The 15094-nt window shown below is 44.2% G+C and overlaps 1 protein-coding gene across 18 annotated transcripts in view; it reads right to left on the bottom strand.

Annotated features, from left to right (window-relative positions):
- LOC123350389 (butyrophilin-like protein 2) overlaps positions 1-15094 on the bottom strand; it is a 162175-nt gene that overhangs the window by 101068 nt on the left and 46013 nt on the right. For 15 of the 18 annotated variants that reach the window (XM_044988944.1, XM_044988958.1, XM_044988946.1 and 12 more), the window contains 6 exons: positions 14787-14807; positions 12665-12685; positions 12370-12390; positions 10860-10880; positions 8254-8274; positions 5842-5862 (listed from right to left, as the gene is read on the bottom strand). In XM_044988944.1, coding sequence (XP_044844879.1) covers positions 5842-5862; positions 8254-8274; positions 10860-10880; positions 12370-12390; positions 12665-12685; positions 14787-14807 — 126 coding nt within the window. The remainder of the gene's footprint in view (positions 1-5841; positions 5863-8253; positions 8275-10859; positions 10881-12369; positions 12391-12664; positions 12686-14786; positions 14808-15094) is intronic. The other 3 variants (XM_044988948.1, XM_044988949.1, XM_044988952.1) reach the window with 3 other exon arrangements.

The following is a 15094-nucleotide window of genomic DNA, read 5'->3' on the forward strand; positions in this document are numbered from 1 at the left end:
ACCTAGGAAAGAATTCTCTGTAGTAACTCAGATCCCAACCCATCTAACATCCCATCACAGACCACTGGGCACACTTACCTGTTGATAATCAAATATCAATTGCCAAATGAATTGCCAAAATTAGGCTATCCTATCATACCATCCCCTCCATAAACTTATCAAGCTTAGTCTTAAAGCCAGATATGTCCTTTGCCCCCACTTCTCCCCTTGGAAGGCTGTTCTAGAATTTCACTCCTCTAATGGTTAGAAACCTTAATCTAATTTCAAGTCTAAACTTCTTAGTGTCCAGTTTATATCCATTTGTTCTTGTGTCCACATTGGCACTAAGCTTAAATAATTCCTCTCCCTCCCTAATATTAATCCCTCTGATATATTTATAAAGTGCAATCATATCCCCCCTTAACCTTCTTTTGGTTAGGCTAAACAAGCCAAGCTCTTTGAGTCTCCTTTCATAAGACAGGTTTTCCATTCCTCGGATCATCCTAGTAGCCCGTCTCTGAACCTGTTCCAGTTTGAATTCATCCTTCTTAAACATGGGAGACCAGAACTGCACACAGTATTCCAGATGAGGTCTCACCAGTGCCTTATATAATGGTACTAACACCTCCTGATCTTTGCTGGAAATACCTCGCCTGATGCATCCTAAAACGGCTTTAGCTTTTTTAACTGCCATATCACATTAGCGGCTCATAGTCATCCTGTGATCAACCAATACTCCAAGGTCCTTCTCCTCCTCTGTTACTTCCAACTGATGCGTCCCCAATTTATAACTAAAATTCTTGTTGTTAATCCCTAAATGCATGACCTTGCACTTTTCACTATTAAATTTCATCCTATTACTATTACTCCAGTTTACAAGGTCATCCAGATCTTCCTGTATGATATCCCGGTCCTTCTCTGTGTTAGCAATACCTCCCAGCTTTGTGTCATCTGCAAACTTTATTAGCACATTCCCGCTTTTTGTGCCAAGGTCAGTAATAAAAAGGTTAAATAAGACTGGTCTCAAAACTGATCCCTGAGGAACTCCACTAGTAACCTCCTTCCAGCCTGACAGTTCACCTTTCAGTACGACCCGTTGTAGTCTCCCCTTTGACTAGTTCCTTATCCACCTTTCAATTTTCATATTGATCCCCATCTTTTCCAATTTAACTAATAATTCCCCATGTGGAACCATGTCAAATGTCTTACTGAAATCGAGGTAAATTAGATCCACTGTGTTTCCTTTGTCTAAAAAATCTGTTATCTTCTCAACAAAGGAGAACAGGTTGGTTTGGCACGATCTACCTTTTGTAAAACCATGTTATATTTTGTCCCAATTACCATTGACCTCAATGTCCTTAACTATTTTCTCCTTCAAATTTTTTTCCAAGACCTTACATACTACAGATGTCAAACTAACAGGCCTATAGTTACACGGATCACTTTTTTTCCCTTTCTTAAAAATAGGAACTATGTTAGCAATTCTCCAGTCATACGGTACAACCCCTGAGTTTACTGATTCATTAAAAATTCTTGCTAATGGGCTTGCAATTTCATGTGCCAGTTCCTTTAATATTCTTGGATGAAGATTATCTGGGCCCTCCGATTTTGTCCCATTAAGCTGTTCGAGTTTGGCTTCTACCTCGGATGTGGTAATATCTACCTTCATATCCTCATTCCCATTTGTCATCCTTCCACTATGCCTAAGCTCCTCATTAGCCTTATTAAAGACTGAGGCAAAGTATTTATTTAGATATTGGGCCTTGCCTAGATTATCTTTAACCTCCATTCCATCCTCAGTGTTTAGTAGTCCCACTTCTTCTTTCTTTGTTTTCTTCTTATTTATATGGCTATAGAACCTTTAACTATTGGTTTTAATTCCCTTTGCAAGGTCCAACTCTACATGGCTTTTAGCCTTTCTCACTTCATCCCTACATGTTCTAACCTCAATAAGGTAGCTTTCCTTGCTAATCCCGCCCATCTTCCACTCCTTGTAGGCTTTCTGCTTTTTCTTAATCACCTCTCTGAGATGCTTGCTCATCCAGCTTGGTCTACAACTCATGCCTATGATTTTTTTCCCCTTTCTTGGGATGCAGGCTTCTGATAGTTTCTGCAACTTTGACTTGAAGTAATTCCAGGCCTCCTCTGCCTTTAGAGCCACAAGTTCTTCAGTCCAATCCACTTCCCTAACTAATTTCCTTAATTCTTTAAAGTTAGCCCTTTTGAAATAAAAAACCCTAGTCCCAGATCTATTTTTGTTTATCCTTCCATCTAGTTTGAACTGAATTAGCTCATGATCACTAGAACCAAGGTTGTCCCCTACAACCATTTCTTCTATGAGGTCCTCACTACTCACCAAAACCAAATCTAAAATGGCATCCTCGCTTGTTGGGTCTTCAACTACTTGGTGAAGAAATCCATCAGCTATCACATCCATAAAAATCTGAGCCCTATTATTGTTACTAGCACTTGTCCTCCAGTCTATATCTGGGAAGTTAAAGTCTCCCATGATCACAAAATTCCCATTAGTGTTTACTTCATTAAAAGCATTAAAGAGGTCTCTATCCATATCCAAATCAGATCCCGGTGGTCTGTAGCACACCCCAAGCACTATCTCAGGGGAGGCTCTAGTACCTTTGTTTCCCAATGTGATTTTTGCCCAGACAGACTCTGTCTTATCCATTTCCATCTCTTCTTATTTCTTTATAGTTAACTTCATCATTGATATACAATGCTACTCCACCACCTTTGCCTTCATTTCTGTCTTTCCTAAACAGCACATAGCCTTCAATACCTGTACTCCAGTCACGACTACTATTCCACCATGTTTCTGTTATCCCTATAATATCCGGTTTCACTTCCTGCACCAGTAGCTCTAGTTCCTCCATTTTGTTACCTAGGTGTCTCGCATTAGTGTACAGATATCTTAATTTTTGCCGTTTGGCTTCACTGACATTCTTTACCTGGTTAGGCACAGACATTCTACCACCAGTATCACCTATTAGACTGGTATCTACACTACCCTTCCTCCTTATGTCCATTCTTCTGCCCATGGCTGTATCCTCTCTTACTTTGTTTTTTTCCCTCTCAGTGTTAAATTCCGGCGTGGAGATTACCTGGACATCTCCCAACCATCTCCCCCAAATTCCTAGTTTAAAGCTCTCTTAATCAGTTGGGCGAGCCTCCATCCTAGAAGTCTATTTCCCTCCTTACTCAGGTGAAGTCCATCCCGAGAGAACAGTCCTCTGTCCATGAATGCTTCCCAGTGGCCGTACATTCCATAGCCCTCCTTATAGCACCACTGCCTGAGCCATCTGTTCATTGCCATAATCTTGTCACACCTTTGTTGCCCTTCTCTAGGAACAGGCAGAATCCCACTGAAGATCACCTGAGCCTCGATTTCCTTAAGTGTCTTCCCCAGTCTGGCATAGTCTCCCTTGATACGTTCCAGCGAGAATCTAGCCGTATCATTTGTTCCCACATGAAGGACAATCAACGGATTCTTTCCCGTTCCCGTTAGGATCCTTTTCAGCCTCAGGTCCACATCCTGTATCTTAGCACCCGGCAGACAGCACACCCTTCTGTTCTCTGGATCAGCTCTAGTTATAGACCTGTCTATTCTTCTCAGTAAGGAGTCCCCAATCACATAGACCTGCCTTTTCCTGGTGACAGTGTGATTCTCCGGTCTATCCCCTGCTCCCACTGGCTGCAAGTCCTCTCGATTCCTATTCACCCTTGCAATCCTCCACAACCCAGCCCGTATCCTCCAGGGGCTCATATTTGGTGTCTCCATTGACTCATCCCCGCTTCCTGTAGGACTAGCTGCTCTTTTCTTTTTCCTTGCCCTCTCACCTTCAGCGACGACCTGCTGTGCCCCTTCTTCATTTTCCAACTCTGCAAACCTGTTCCTGAGCTCTAGTTCTCCTTCACTGGCCCGTCTTTTCCTCTGCCTGGTTCTCTTAGTCACATGCTTCCACCCTCCACTTTCCTCACTCAGCAGTCTCCCCTCAGAATTCTTTGGTCCTGCTTCCATCTGCAAGTCTGAGATCATCCCTTCAGCCTCCTCATGTCTTTGCTCCATCATCCGCTCGAACCCCCTTCTAAACTCAACCTGAGTTTCCACCTGCATCTCCAGTCCTCGGATCTTTTCTTCCATCAGTTCTATCAGGCGGCACTTCATGCAGACGAAACTCTTTTCAGGTACTCCCTCCAGGATCATGTACATGCCGCAGCTTCCACATCCAGTCATCCTCATTGTGTCTTTCACTGCTGCCTCTGTATCGGTCATAGCCTTCCCACCTAAAACCTGTTAGTCCAAGAAACACAAACCAAAACAAACCCCCAACAGGCACCAGAACACTGGCAGACTACCACTCACTCCCTTCACTAGCCTGTCAGTTCCTCTGCAAAGGTCTTTAAGTCTCCCCCGCAACCTCCCTTTGTCAACTCCCACTGAAACTCCCCTGTTTACAGCTCTGTTTGCTGGCTGCTGTGCCGCTGCAGCTGTCTATGCCGCTGCCTGACTGGCTGGCTACCTTTATAGGACCCCTAAGCAGAGAAGCCCCGCCCCCTAAGCAGGGCTCAGCTTCTCTTCCAGCACACTGCCCCTACCAGCATCCACACATACAAACTCCAAAATACCATACACAAAATACAAAAACCTGCTCCTCCAACAGAACTCCCCCTGAAACTCCCCTGTTTACAGCTCTGTTTGCTGCCTGCTGTGCCGCTGCAGCTGTCTATGGCCAACCTGACAGCATTTCAGCCTCCAACACATCTACCAGTATATCAAATACAGGATGAGAGGATATCTCAGTTGAAACTAAGGAATATCTAATATCTTCGCCATATGATCCACTAACTCATGGGATTCCACTGCATCTTCAGAAGGTGGAAAGGCTGACTTGTCCCCTACAGTCTCATCTGGGGATGTCATTTCTCCAGAGTCTGGATCTGACTCTTGCACTTCCATTCATTCCTCTTCTTCTGATAAAAATTCCTTCCCTCATCCATATAGAAGAGTATTGGATCTGAGCAGGAATGTCTCCTCACATTCCCATGAGGAAATACATCACTACTCAGTTCCTTAAACAGATCTGATTCAGAAGAGACTTTCCCCTGTGGATTGTCTTTTGTCAGAGAGGCCAACCCCACATCAGGCTGAATCCTCATGCCTCCCTTGCCCTTCCAGTCTTTATTAACAGGATTGGCTAGAGCCTAGAGACTGACACCTCAGACAATTTCTGTTCTGATATTTCTGTTCTGAAGTTGAGCTGATAATAGCTCATCTTAATTAATTTGCCTCTTAGAGACTTCCACCTTTTCATGTTCTCTGTATGTATATATATCTTCTTACTATATGTTCCATTCTATGCATCTGATGAAGTGGGCTGTAGCCCACAGAAGCGTACGCTCAAATAAATTTGTTAGTCTCCAAGGTGCCACAAGTACTCCTGTTCTCTCTGTGGATGGTCCAGGATTCATGGATAGAACCTGCTTTGGCTTCAAAGTGTAGGTTTCCAGGCAGCACACTTTATCTCCTTCATGAGCTGGGAAGCCCATCCCCCTTGAGATGATATTCCCCAGGAGAGCTCATATATTTCCCAGCAGATGTGCCAAAAATGGCAACAAACTGTAGCTTCCTCTGACATTCCCAACCCAGCACAAATAACAGCCACTTCCAACAATGCCCTGATCACTAATGAGCAGTGTATCCCAACTACTAGCTGCAATAAACTTCTCTAATCTCCCTCCAGTTCATCACTGCTGCCCTTTGTTCCTTCAACAACAATACAGTCATTTCTAGCCAATATCCTCTCTCCCCTCAAGAGTAGACAGTTGCACAACTCGGTGCTAACTTACCCATTTGTCTCTGAAGCTCATCTGTAAAAGAATGACACACATTTGAGTAATTACATAATTTTTGCCCTTTTCTTCAAGGATCTTTTAAAATTGCTTAATTTACCCTCTCCTGATAATTAAGAATGAAGTAGGATTTATGGACAGAAGCACTGCGCTGAATTTTTGACTATCAACCTCTAGGTCCTTCTGGACAATTCACCGTTGCTGGACATTCAAATACATGCAGCTCCTAAAAATTCCTTCTCAAATCTGTGGGTCGCTAGAAGGCTGTTGGCAATATTGCACATATGACTAATGAAATAATTTTCCCCCTCTGTAAACATCTGAATACAAATTCAGGAAAAAAATATGTTGGAGTTTTCCAAAATCCTAGGGGCTAATTTACTCAATTTACTGACATGACTATAGATACAGATGGGATGAATTTCGCCATGTCTATGCAGTGGAATGTTTTCAGAGAGAACCGATTTCTAAACAACAAATACACCGCATCCACAATTCCACCATATTCCTCACTTTCTTCCTTTGCTGGAGTAGCAGGCTATATAAATCAATGAAAATTTACTCATTTCTCTCTGTTGTTGGTCTGCAAAAGAATGACAACTATTTGAGTAAGAAAATAATTCCCCTCTTCTTCAACAAATTTCTTTTATAGAGGTCGAGGGGGGTAGATGTCTATTAGGTGAGAGTTATAAAAAGACAGCAACTTTTTTTCTTTATTTTTTAGAAAGGCCCAATTCATGACTGGGGCTTAAATAGGGTTGCCAACTTTCTAATCGCACAAAACTGAACACCTTAGCCCTGCCCCTTCCTGAGGCCCTGCCCCCACTCACTACATTCCCCCTCCCTCTGTGGCTCACTCTCCCCCACCCTCACTCACTTTCACTGTGCTGGGGAAGGGGGTTGGGGTGTGGGAGGGGGTGAGGGCTCTAACTGGGGTGCGAGCTCTGGGGTGAGGCCAGAAATGAGGGCTTCAGGGTGTGGGAGGGGTCTCTGGGCTGGGGCAGGAAGTTGGGGTGCAGGAGGGGGTGAGGGCTATGGCTGGGGGTGCAGGTTCTGGGGTGGGATGGAGATGAGGGGTTTGAGGTGCAGTAGGGGATCCAGGATGGGGAGTGGGGCTGAGATATTTGGGGTGTGGGAGGGGGCTGCAGGTTGAGGAAGGGGGCTGTGGTGTGGGAGGGGGTGCAGGCTGTGGGCTGGGGGTATGGGGTCTATGGTAGGGCCAGGGATAAAGGGTTTGGGGTGCAGGAGTGGTCTCCAGGCTGTGGGGCCAAGGGATTCAGAGTGCAGGAGGGGGCTGTGGATTGAGGCAGGGGGTTGGGGTGTGGGAGCTGGTGCAGGATCTGGGGGCTGAGGGCTTTGGGATGCAGGAGGGGTCTCTGGATTTGGTGGGGGGCTCAGGGCAGGGGCAGAGGGCTGGGGCTCTGCATTGGGGCACAGGCTTACCTTGGGTGGCTCCCAGTCAGTGGCACAGGAAGTCTAAGGCAGTCTGGTCCCTACCTGTCCTGGCTCCGCCCTGTGCCCCAGAAGCAGCCAGCAGGTCTGGGTGCTAGGCGTGTGTGTGGGATGACAGGAGGCTCTGCACGCTGCTCTCGCCCGCAGGCACTGCCCTCCCCATGGTTCCTGGCCAATGGGAGTGCGGAGCCGGTGCTCAGGGCGGGGGCAGTGCATAGAGTCCTGTGCACCCCCGCCTAGGAACTGGACCTGCTGGTTGCTTCCAGGGCGCAGTGTGGTGCCAAGATAGACAGGGGCTAGCTTGCCTTAGACCTGCAGCACCACCGACTGGACTTTTAATGGCCTGATCGACGGTGCTGACCAGAGCCACCAGGGTCCCTTTTCGACCTGTTCCGGTCGAAAACCGGACACCTGACAACCCTAGGTTTAAATTGCTACTAGATTGCACTAGAAGCTCTGCATTTTCAGCAGGGATACTTCTGGCTATGGCTGTGCAGTGGACTGTTCTGTGAGGGAGGGCTGCTCCAGTCAGCAAATATAAAGCAAATGTAAGTCCATCATGAGTTTCATCTCTGCATCAACGGAAGGTGTAGTAGGAAGAGGGCCTGAAACATAAGCCCATGTTTCAGACATAAGCCCAGATATCAGAGGCCTGGTATGAGGCCTGAGCTAAAGTAGTTAAAATCTTGCTGCTATAAAACAAAGTTAAGTTGTGAGCGAGGCAGGCCCTGCTCACAGAATTGATTGAAAAGGTATAGCTTGTGTTATAAAAGACTTGGTCCCAACTACATTGTAAACAAAGTTAATCTGTGTATTAAATTTGGGTTACTGAAAACAAGAAGACATGTAAAACAAAAAAACCCTCTTTATTATGTTAACTAACTTAAGCTGTTTAAGGTTGCATCCCACAGATCAAAGAAAATAGGTGATATAACACTCTGAACACACCAAACTTACCAATTTCCCCCTGTAGTTGGGCTGTAAAGAAATGACACACATTTGAGTGTAAGCAGAGTCAGGATGAGCTCTACCCTGACATCTGGTGGTAGATTATGGGGAGTGCAGAGTGGCAGGTTCCAGTATTCGCATTAGCATTTCAGTTATTTGCATGGGCACTCCCACCCCACTTAGCATACCGCAAAGCAGTATGGGATGGTTGTTTTCACAGCTGTGGGAGCCCCAATTTCGTTGTTATTGGGGCAGGAGGAATGAAATGTTGTCACCCCGATTGGGTAAATGGGGAACTACAAAATTGTCTTGTGATGGGGGGTTTCCTTGTCAGCTGGATAGCACTTGCTAGATGGGGCACATGAGTTCCAAAACCCATTGAAAGGAGAGAGGCTGGGGGCCAGTATCTGTACTTGGTGGTGCAGGCTCCTTGTGTGAGCCAGAAGCACCAGTTCCACCTGTGCCTCTCTCCACTGTGGAATGTCAGAGTTAACTTTTGATTCCCTTAAGAATCTAGATGCAGGTTACTGAGCTGAATTCACTGAAGAGCTGGACTTGCTGAGCTGAGAGCACTGTGCTGATGAGTGGGGGAGCCTGAAGCAATACTGGCAGAGCAGAGTGGAGCAGTTTGTGCAGCCACTGGGTGAGTGGAGCTGAGCAGCTCGTGAGGACGGCTGGAGCGGATCACAGGACAGCTGGTGGACCAGAGCAGCTGGCAGAGTGGAGCAGCCCACAGAGTAAGCGGAGCTGAGCTGTTTGCGGGGACGACTAGTGGAAGCAGAACCCCACGAAGAGGCAGGGCAGCTGGCCCTGAACCACGTAAGGTGCCCCTTTCTACCTAGGCTGGGGAGGGGGACCTCTGCAAAGAGACTCTTGAACTCTGGGCTGCCTGACCCGGGACAGAGACTTTTGAATTGTGGGACTTTTGGGACTGTGGGTGATTTAGGGGGGTTGCTGGACTCAAGGGCCCAGAGAGAAGGACACGGCCCAAGTTGCTGGGGTGGGTCTTTGCTCACGGTTTGACCTATGAACTCCAGTTGAGGTATTTCCCAAATTTCATGCTTGTTGTTGTTTATCTTATGTAATTAAATCTTTTCTGTGACACCAAGACTCTGTGCTTGCGAGAGGGGAAGTATTGCCTCCTCGAGGCGCCCAGGGGTGTGTGTAAGATTTTCCCAGGTCACTGGGTGGGGGCTCGAGCTGGTTTTGCATTATGTTGTGGGGAAGGGACCCCTATGTATTGAACCTGGCCCTTGCTGCTATCGTTTCGGCTCAGCAGAAGGGTTACATGAGTAACAGCAGAGTTTTTGTTCTAGTATGACTTGGCACCTCGGCTGTTAGATGGGAGTTATAAAAAGACTGCAGGAAAAGCGTAATGGTCACAGGATGCTGATGGATAAGGAATTAGCTCCCCCTGCATCCTCTACTAGACCACTGGTTCCCAAACTGGGGGATGTGAAGAAATTCCAAGGGGGGCACAAGGCTGCCCGGCCCTTGAGCTCCTGGCCGGGGAGGCTAGGCCCCGGCCCCTCTCCTCTTGTCCCCTTCCCCCGCAGCCACGCCGCTGCACAGGTAGTGCAGCTTGCGCCTGCCCACTTCCCAGGCTTTCCAATAAGCCAGTCCTGCTGCTCTGAGCTGCCTGGTAAGGTGGAGGGGAATGGGGGGATTGGATAAGGGGCAGGAGGTCCTGGGGGGCAGTCAGGGGACAGGAAGCAGGGGGGGGTTGGATAGGGGGTGGGGTCCCGGGAGGGGTCCATCAGGGGACAAGGATCAGGGGAATTGGATGATGGTAAAGGAGAGGAGGGAGGCATGAGGGTTTCTCAAAAATTTAAAAGGGGATGTGATGCTGAAAAGTTTGGGAACCACTGCTCTACTCATACCAGTCACCCATGAATATCACTGTAACAGATATGGCAATTTCCTAAAATATCTTTGGGATATCTTACTGCACTGTTTTCTCTGTAATGTTTTCAGCTTGAAAATAAATGTATTTGCATATAAAAAAGCTATGTGGTAACTTGTGCCTGCTGGCAATTCCAGCTGCACATAGCCTTTGAAGAGAAAGCAGAGGACAGATGCAGGCCTGTTTAGGCAGTCTGGCTTGCTGGGGATATCACATTGTGGGCAAGGAACTGTGCAGCCTGGACAAATCCCAGTCAGGAGAGAGAGTGACACAGATCTCTGCCCAAGAGAGGTGATGGCTGATGAGCCCTCAAGAGACCACAGAGGGGTAATACAGGGAGAGTTGCCCTGAACTGTGATAATCATGTCACAGTTTTGAAAATGCAAAGCAAGTGGACAGCCCATTCATTTAGCCTGACTTTCCCACAGTTGCAAAAAAGGAAAATGAAGAGAAAGAGTAGGAAATTTACAAAAAAAGTGTTTAATAATTATTGCCTGCTAACTTCCAGGAGGCATATAGACAATACGAGACACTTTATCACAGTGATGATTTGTATGGTGATCGGACACTCTAGAAATGAAACTGCTGGACATTTTGAGGTAAATGAGACAGAATAGGTAAGTATAAGTAGAAAGTTTAGAAATATAGGCTATACATTGCAAAGCAGAAAAAAAATCAGAATATCACTACTTACAAATCAGTGCAAACTTACCACAATCATTACGGAATTGGACTGCAACAGATTAAATTAGATGATTATTATTTTTGGTTCTTGAACATTTAACAATACATTTAGCTAACTGAATTTTTAACTTTGTGAATAGCACCAATCAACCTTATTCAATGACCCACATAGGGCCAAATATCTCGTGCTATGTATATATTTTACCACCATCCTGCTGCTCCCAGCCTGTCATCACTGATTCTTTCTCATGTCTTCCAGGAAATTGTAAACAAAAAAATTCACAATATACGATGATCACTGCATTAATTACCAATCCCACTTTTATTTAATATTTGCTTATTGAATCTATTTCCCTATGTTAAGTTCTCCTCACACCTTCTATGGGCCATCTTAATTATCACTTCAAAAAGTTTTTTTCCTCCTGCTAACGATAGCTCATCTCAATTGATTAGACTCTGTCTGTTGGTATGCATACTTCCACCTTTTCATGTTCTCTGTATGTATAAATATCCCCTGTCTGTGTGTTCCATTCTGTGCATCCGAAGAAGTGAGCTGTAGCTCACGAAAGCTCATGCTTAAATAAATTTGTTAGTCTTTAAGGTGCCACAAGTACTCCTGCTTTTTTTTTTTTTTTTTTTTTTTTTTGCGGATACAGACTAACACGGCTGCTACTCTGAAATTTAGCAGATTATGCAAAGATTAGCAGAAATCCACTCTACAGATTAGCCCTCTTGTTTAGAATTAAATAAATCAACATTTGTTTCAATGGGAGTTTTGCAAAAACTGTCACCTAATTCATCCTTGATGTAATCGCACCAACTTCACAACAGGGATGAATTTGGCCACTGCTGTGCAGTAGACTCCACTGAGATGGAGCAGCACTCTAGATAATAATTATATATGACATACAATTCTTTCATGTCATGCTAAAGCTGCAATCAGCAAAGAAGCTGAGGCTAGATCTCCTTAATATAAAGTTGCTGGTGGCAGAGAGCTCTATATAAAGTTCCTGGGGCTTTGGAATACCCTCCTGACCTATGCCTGAAATATCCTGGATTGCCAAACTTTCAGAGCATGCTTCAGAGCTCACCAATATGTTGAGGTGTTATCCGACAGGAGTGAAAATTTTATCTGATTTTGTGTTTTGAAATAATTGGCAGGGCACTCACAGTTTGCACATGGGCACATTGTTTAGCTGAGATAAAATAAACACAGTTTTTACAATTATATTCTTGCTTTTTTAGTGAGAAAAGGTGGGTGAGGCAATATCTTTTATTGGACCAAATTCTGTTGTTGAAAGAGACAAACTCTCAAGCTCACACAGAGCAGTTCTGCAGAGCTGTTACCAGATCTGAAAAAAAAAAGAACTTTCTGTAAGCTCCAAAGCGTGTCTCTTTCACCAACAGAAGCTGGTTCAATGAAAGACATTACTTTACCCACCTTGACTCTCTAATATTCTGGGACTAACATAGCTTCAATAACTTTTCCCTATCTTGGTAGCTTGAGTAGAAGCTTACAGAAATAAGTGTAAACTTACCCCTTTCCCTCTGCAGTTGATCTAAAAAGAAAATACACAATTTTCTGTAGTTAAAAAAGGATTTAAATGGGAGGAGGGAGAGAGTTGGGAAAGGGGTTTGTTAGCTGCGATTATAACAACACTGCAAAAAAAAAACAACCCTGGGGCTTAATTTTCCCTGGTGTAACTACACAGACATTACTGATGTTACAGCAGAGACAGATTTGGTCAGCAAATATGAGGCACCTGTAATTCCATTATATGCTCCATCCCTTTCTACTTGAGTGGAAACCTACATAAATCAAGTCAAACTTACCCATTTCCATCCGTAGTCGGTCTGAAAAGGAATGACACATGTGAATAATGGAAGAGTTTTTCTCCTGTTCTATAGGCACTTTTTTTTTTTTTTTTTGCCAGTGGGTGCTATTGAAGAGGTGTGTGTGCTGGGCAGGGAGATGGGTTGGTGGTGCACTCTGTCAGTTTGTGGGGGAGACTATTTTCAGCATATTTATATACTATTACTATTTTAGTAATGATTAAATTGTTATGAACTACATAATTACATTATCATGAATTACATTATATTAAAATCATTGCAATTACCTAAAAGCTGTCTTCACTAATGTCCCAATTTAAAGACATTATGTCTCACTGTAGCTTTCTGAATGAAACTGTCTGCAATCTTATTTACATCTAGTTCCCTGCTATTGTCTTGATGCACATTAGGACAGTTACATTATTGAGTTGTGTCTGTCCCACTGATGACTGGAGATAATTTTTAAGTCTCCTGAAGCTGGAGAATGAGTTCAGGATGATACAGGCACAATGAGAAGGATTCTTATAAATTTTCATTACTCTGGAAGCATAGTTATACTCCATATTGTTTATGAAAATATACTTATGGTAGGAATACGACATAACTAAGACATGCTTTATGCAAGATAACTCTTGTAAGGTATCATTTGAAAGGCTATAATACACTGAATATGATTATCCTATTTGTATGCATGTATCATTTCTGTATCTGAAATATTCTGTATCTGAAATAGGAATATTGACTATGTATCTATATTTCAACTATACTATTTGGATGACACCCCCTGCTAACACTTCAGGTACACTAATGAAAAAGCCAGACAGTGCTGATGGCCCAGCAAAAGACAATGTATTTAAAAGAGCACAGTCGTCCGTGAACTTGTGGGTCAGCCTGTGAAGAATGGCCACAGGGGCCCTACAGAGGCATGTGACCATGTCACCTGCTACTGGAACCCATGTTGAAGTCAGTATTTTTCCAGGAGAAGCTGGGGGTGGGGGGTGTCCAACTATGAAACAAAAGACTCCCACCTTATGCAAATCCTATTGAAGGGTGGGAAGTGAGGTAATCCAGGTCATCAGTTCTCCCCTGCTACCCCACCCAAGGTGACTGCTGGAAACAACTAAGACTGAACTGGAGGAAAGAACTGGACCCAGGCTGGAAGGGCATCTAGACTGTGAATAAGATTATTAGAATCACACTTAGAGTGAGAACTTACATGCAACCAGTTTCTTTAGTGTATTAAGTTTAGTTTGCGTGCTGTGTTTTATTTTATTAGTAATCTGCCCTGTTCTGTCTGCTAGCACCATAACTACTTAAAATACACCTGTTATAGTTAATACATTTATTTCTGGTTTGTGTGATTTCTAACTGGAGGATGGGGGACAAGAAGCTGTACATACCCTCCTCCATATTGAGGGAACAGACAAATTTCATATAATTTTGGGTTTGTACTCCAATGGGGGTGGACATCTGGCTGTGGCAAGCCTGTTAAGATGAACCTTCCCAGAGTGGATCTCTGTCTCTCTGTGCAGCTGTGTGGGGCCATGCCTGTGTGTTTGGCTAGAAAAGATAGCTCAGTAAGACCAGGTAAAAGGGGTCCAGGCTGGCAGAATAGTCTGACTCAGTGGTGTCCCTGCACACCAGGTGATATCCCAGGGGGTCCAGCCCGTCACATAGGAAATGAGCAATTATATATATATTTCCCTGCTATGAGGGACTTTATACTCTAGCATGAAATACTAAAAGTATTTAGGTAAATGTGACAGATTAGGCTGCTAGATCAATTAGACAGCTCAGTAAAATAGGATAAAGCAGCAAAGAGTCCTGTGGCACCTTATAGACTAACAGACGTATTGGAGCATGAGCTTTCATGGGTGAATACCCACTTCGTCGGATGCATGTAGTGGAAATTTCCAGGGGCAGGTATATATATGCAAGCAAAAAGCAGGCTAGAGATAACGAGGTTAGTTCAGTCAGGGAGGATGAGGCCCTCTTCTAGCCGTTGAGGTGTGAAAACCAAGGGAGGAGAAACTGCTACCCCTCTGATACTAAAATAGGATATACATTTCTGAAAGAGGAAAAATATCTGAAATCAGCTGCTTAGAAATCATTGCAAACTTACCATAGTCATTGCGGGATTGCTCTGCAACAGATTAAATCAGTTCAAATGTGCACTTTGTCATTGGAAATTTGGTTAACATTACAATGGGCTGATTGAATTGTTAACTTAATGAATGGCACGAATCGGCCTTATTTAATGAGCCACATATGACAGAGTATTTAATCTTTAATACTTGTGTTATGTTATACATATATAACCACTATTTCACTCTCTCACTATCTCATACCATTAAGCAAAATTATCTATTCTTCTCAGTGTAGGATCACTGTTTTCATAATATCTTCATCCAGGTTCATGCTGTATTTGAA

This window comes from Mauremys mutica, chromosome 15 (assembly GCF_020497125.1).
Source record: "Mauremys mutica isolate MM-2020 ecotype Southern chromosome 15, ASM2049712v1, whole genome shotgun sequence".
NCBI lineage: Eukaryota > Metazoa > Chordata > Testudines > Geoemydidae > Mauremys > Mauremys mutica.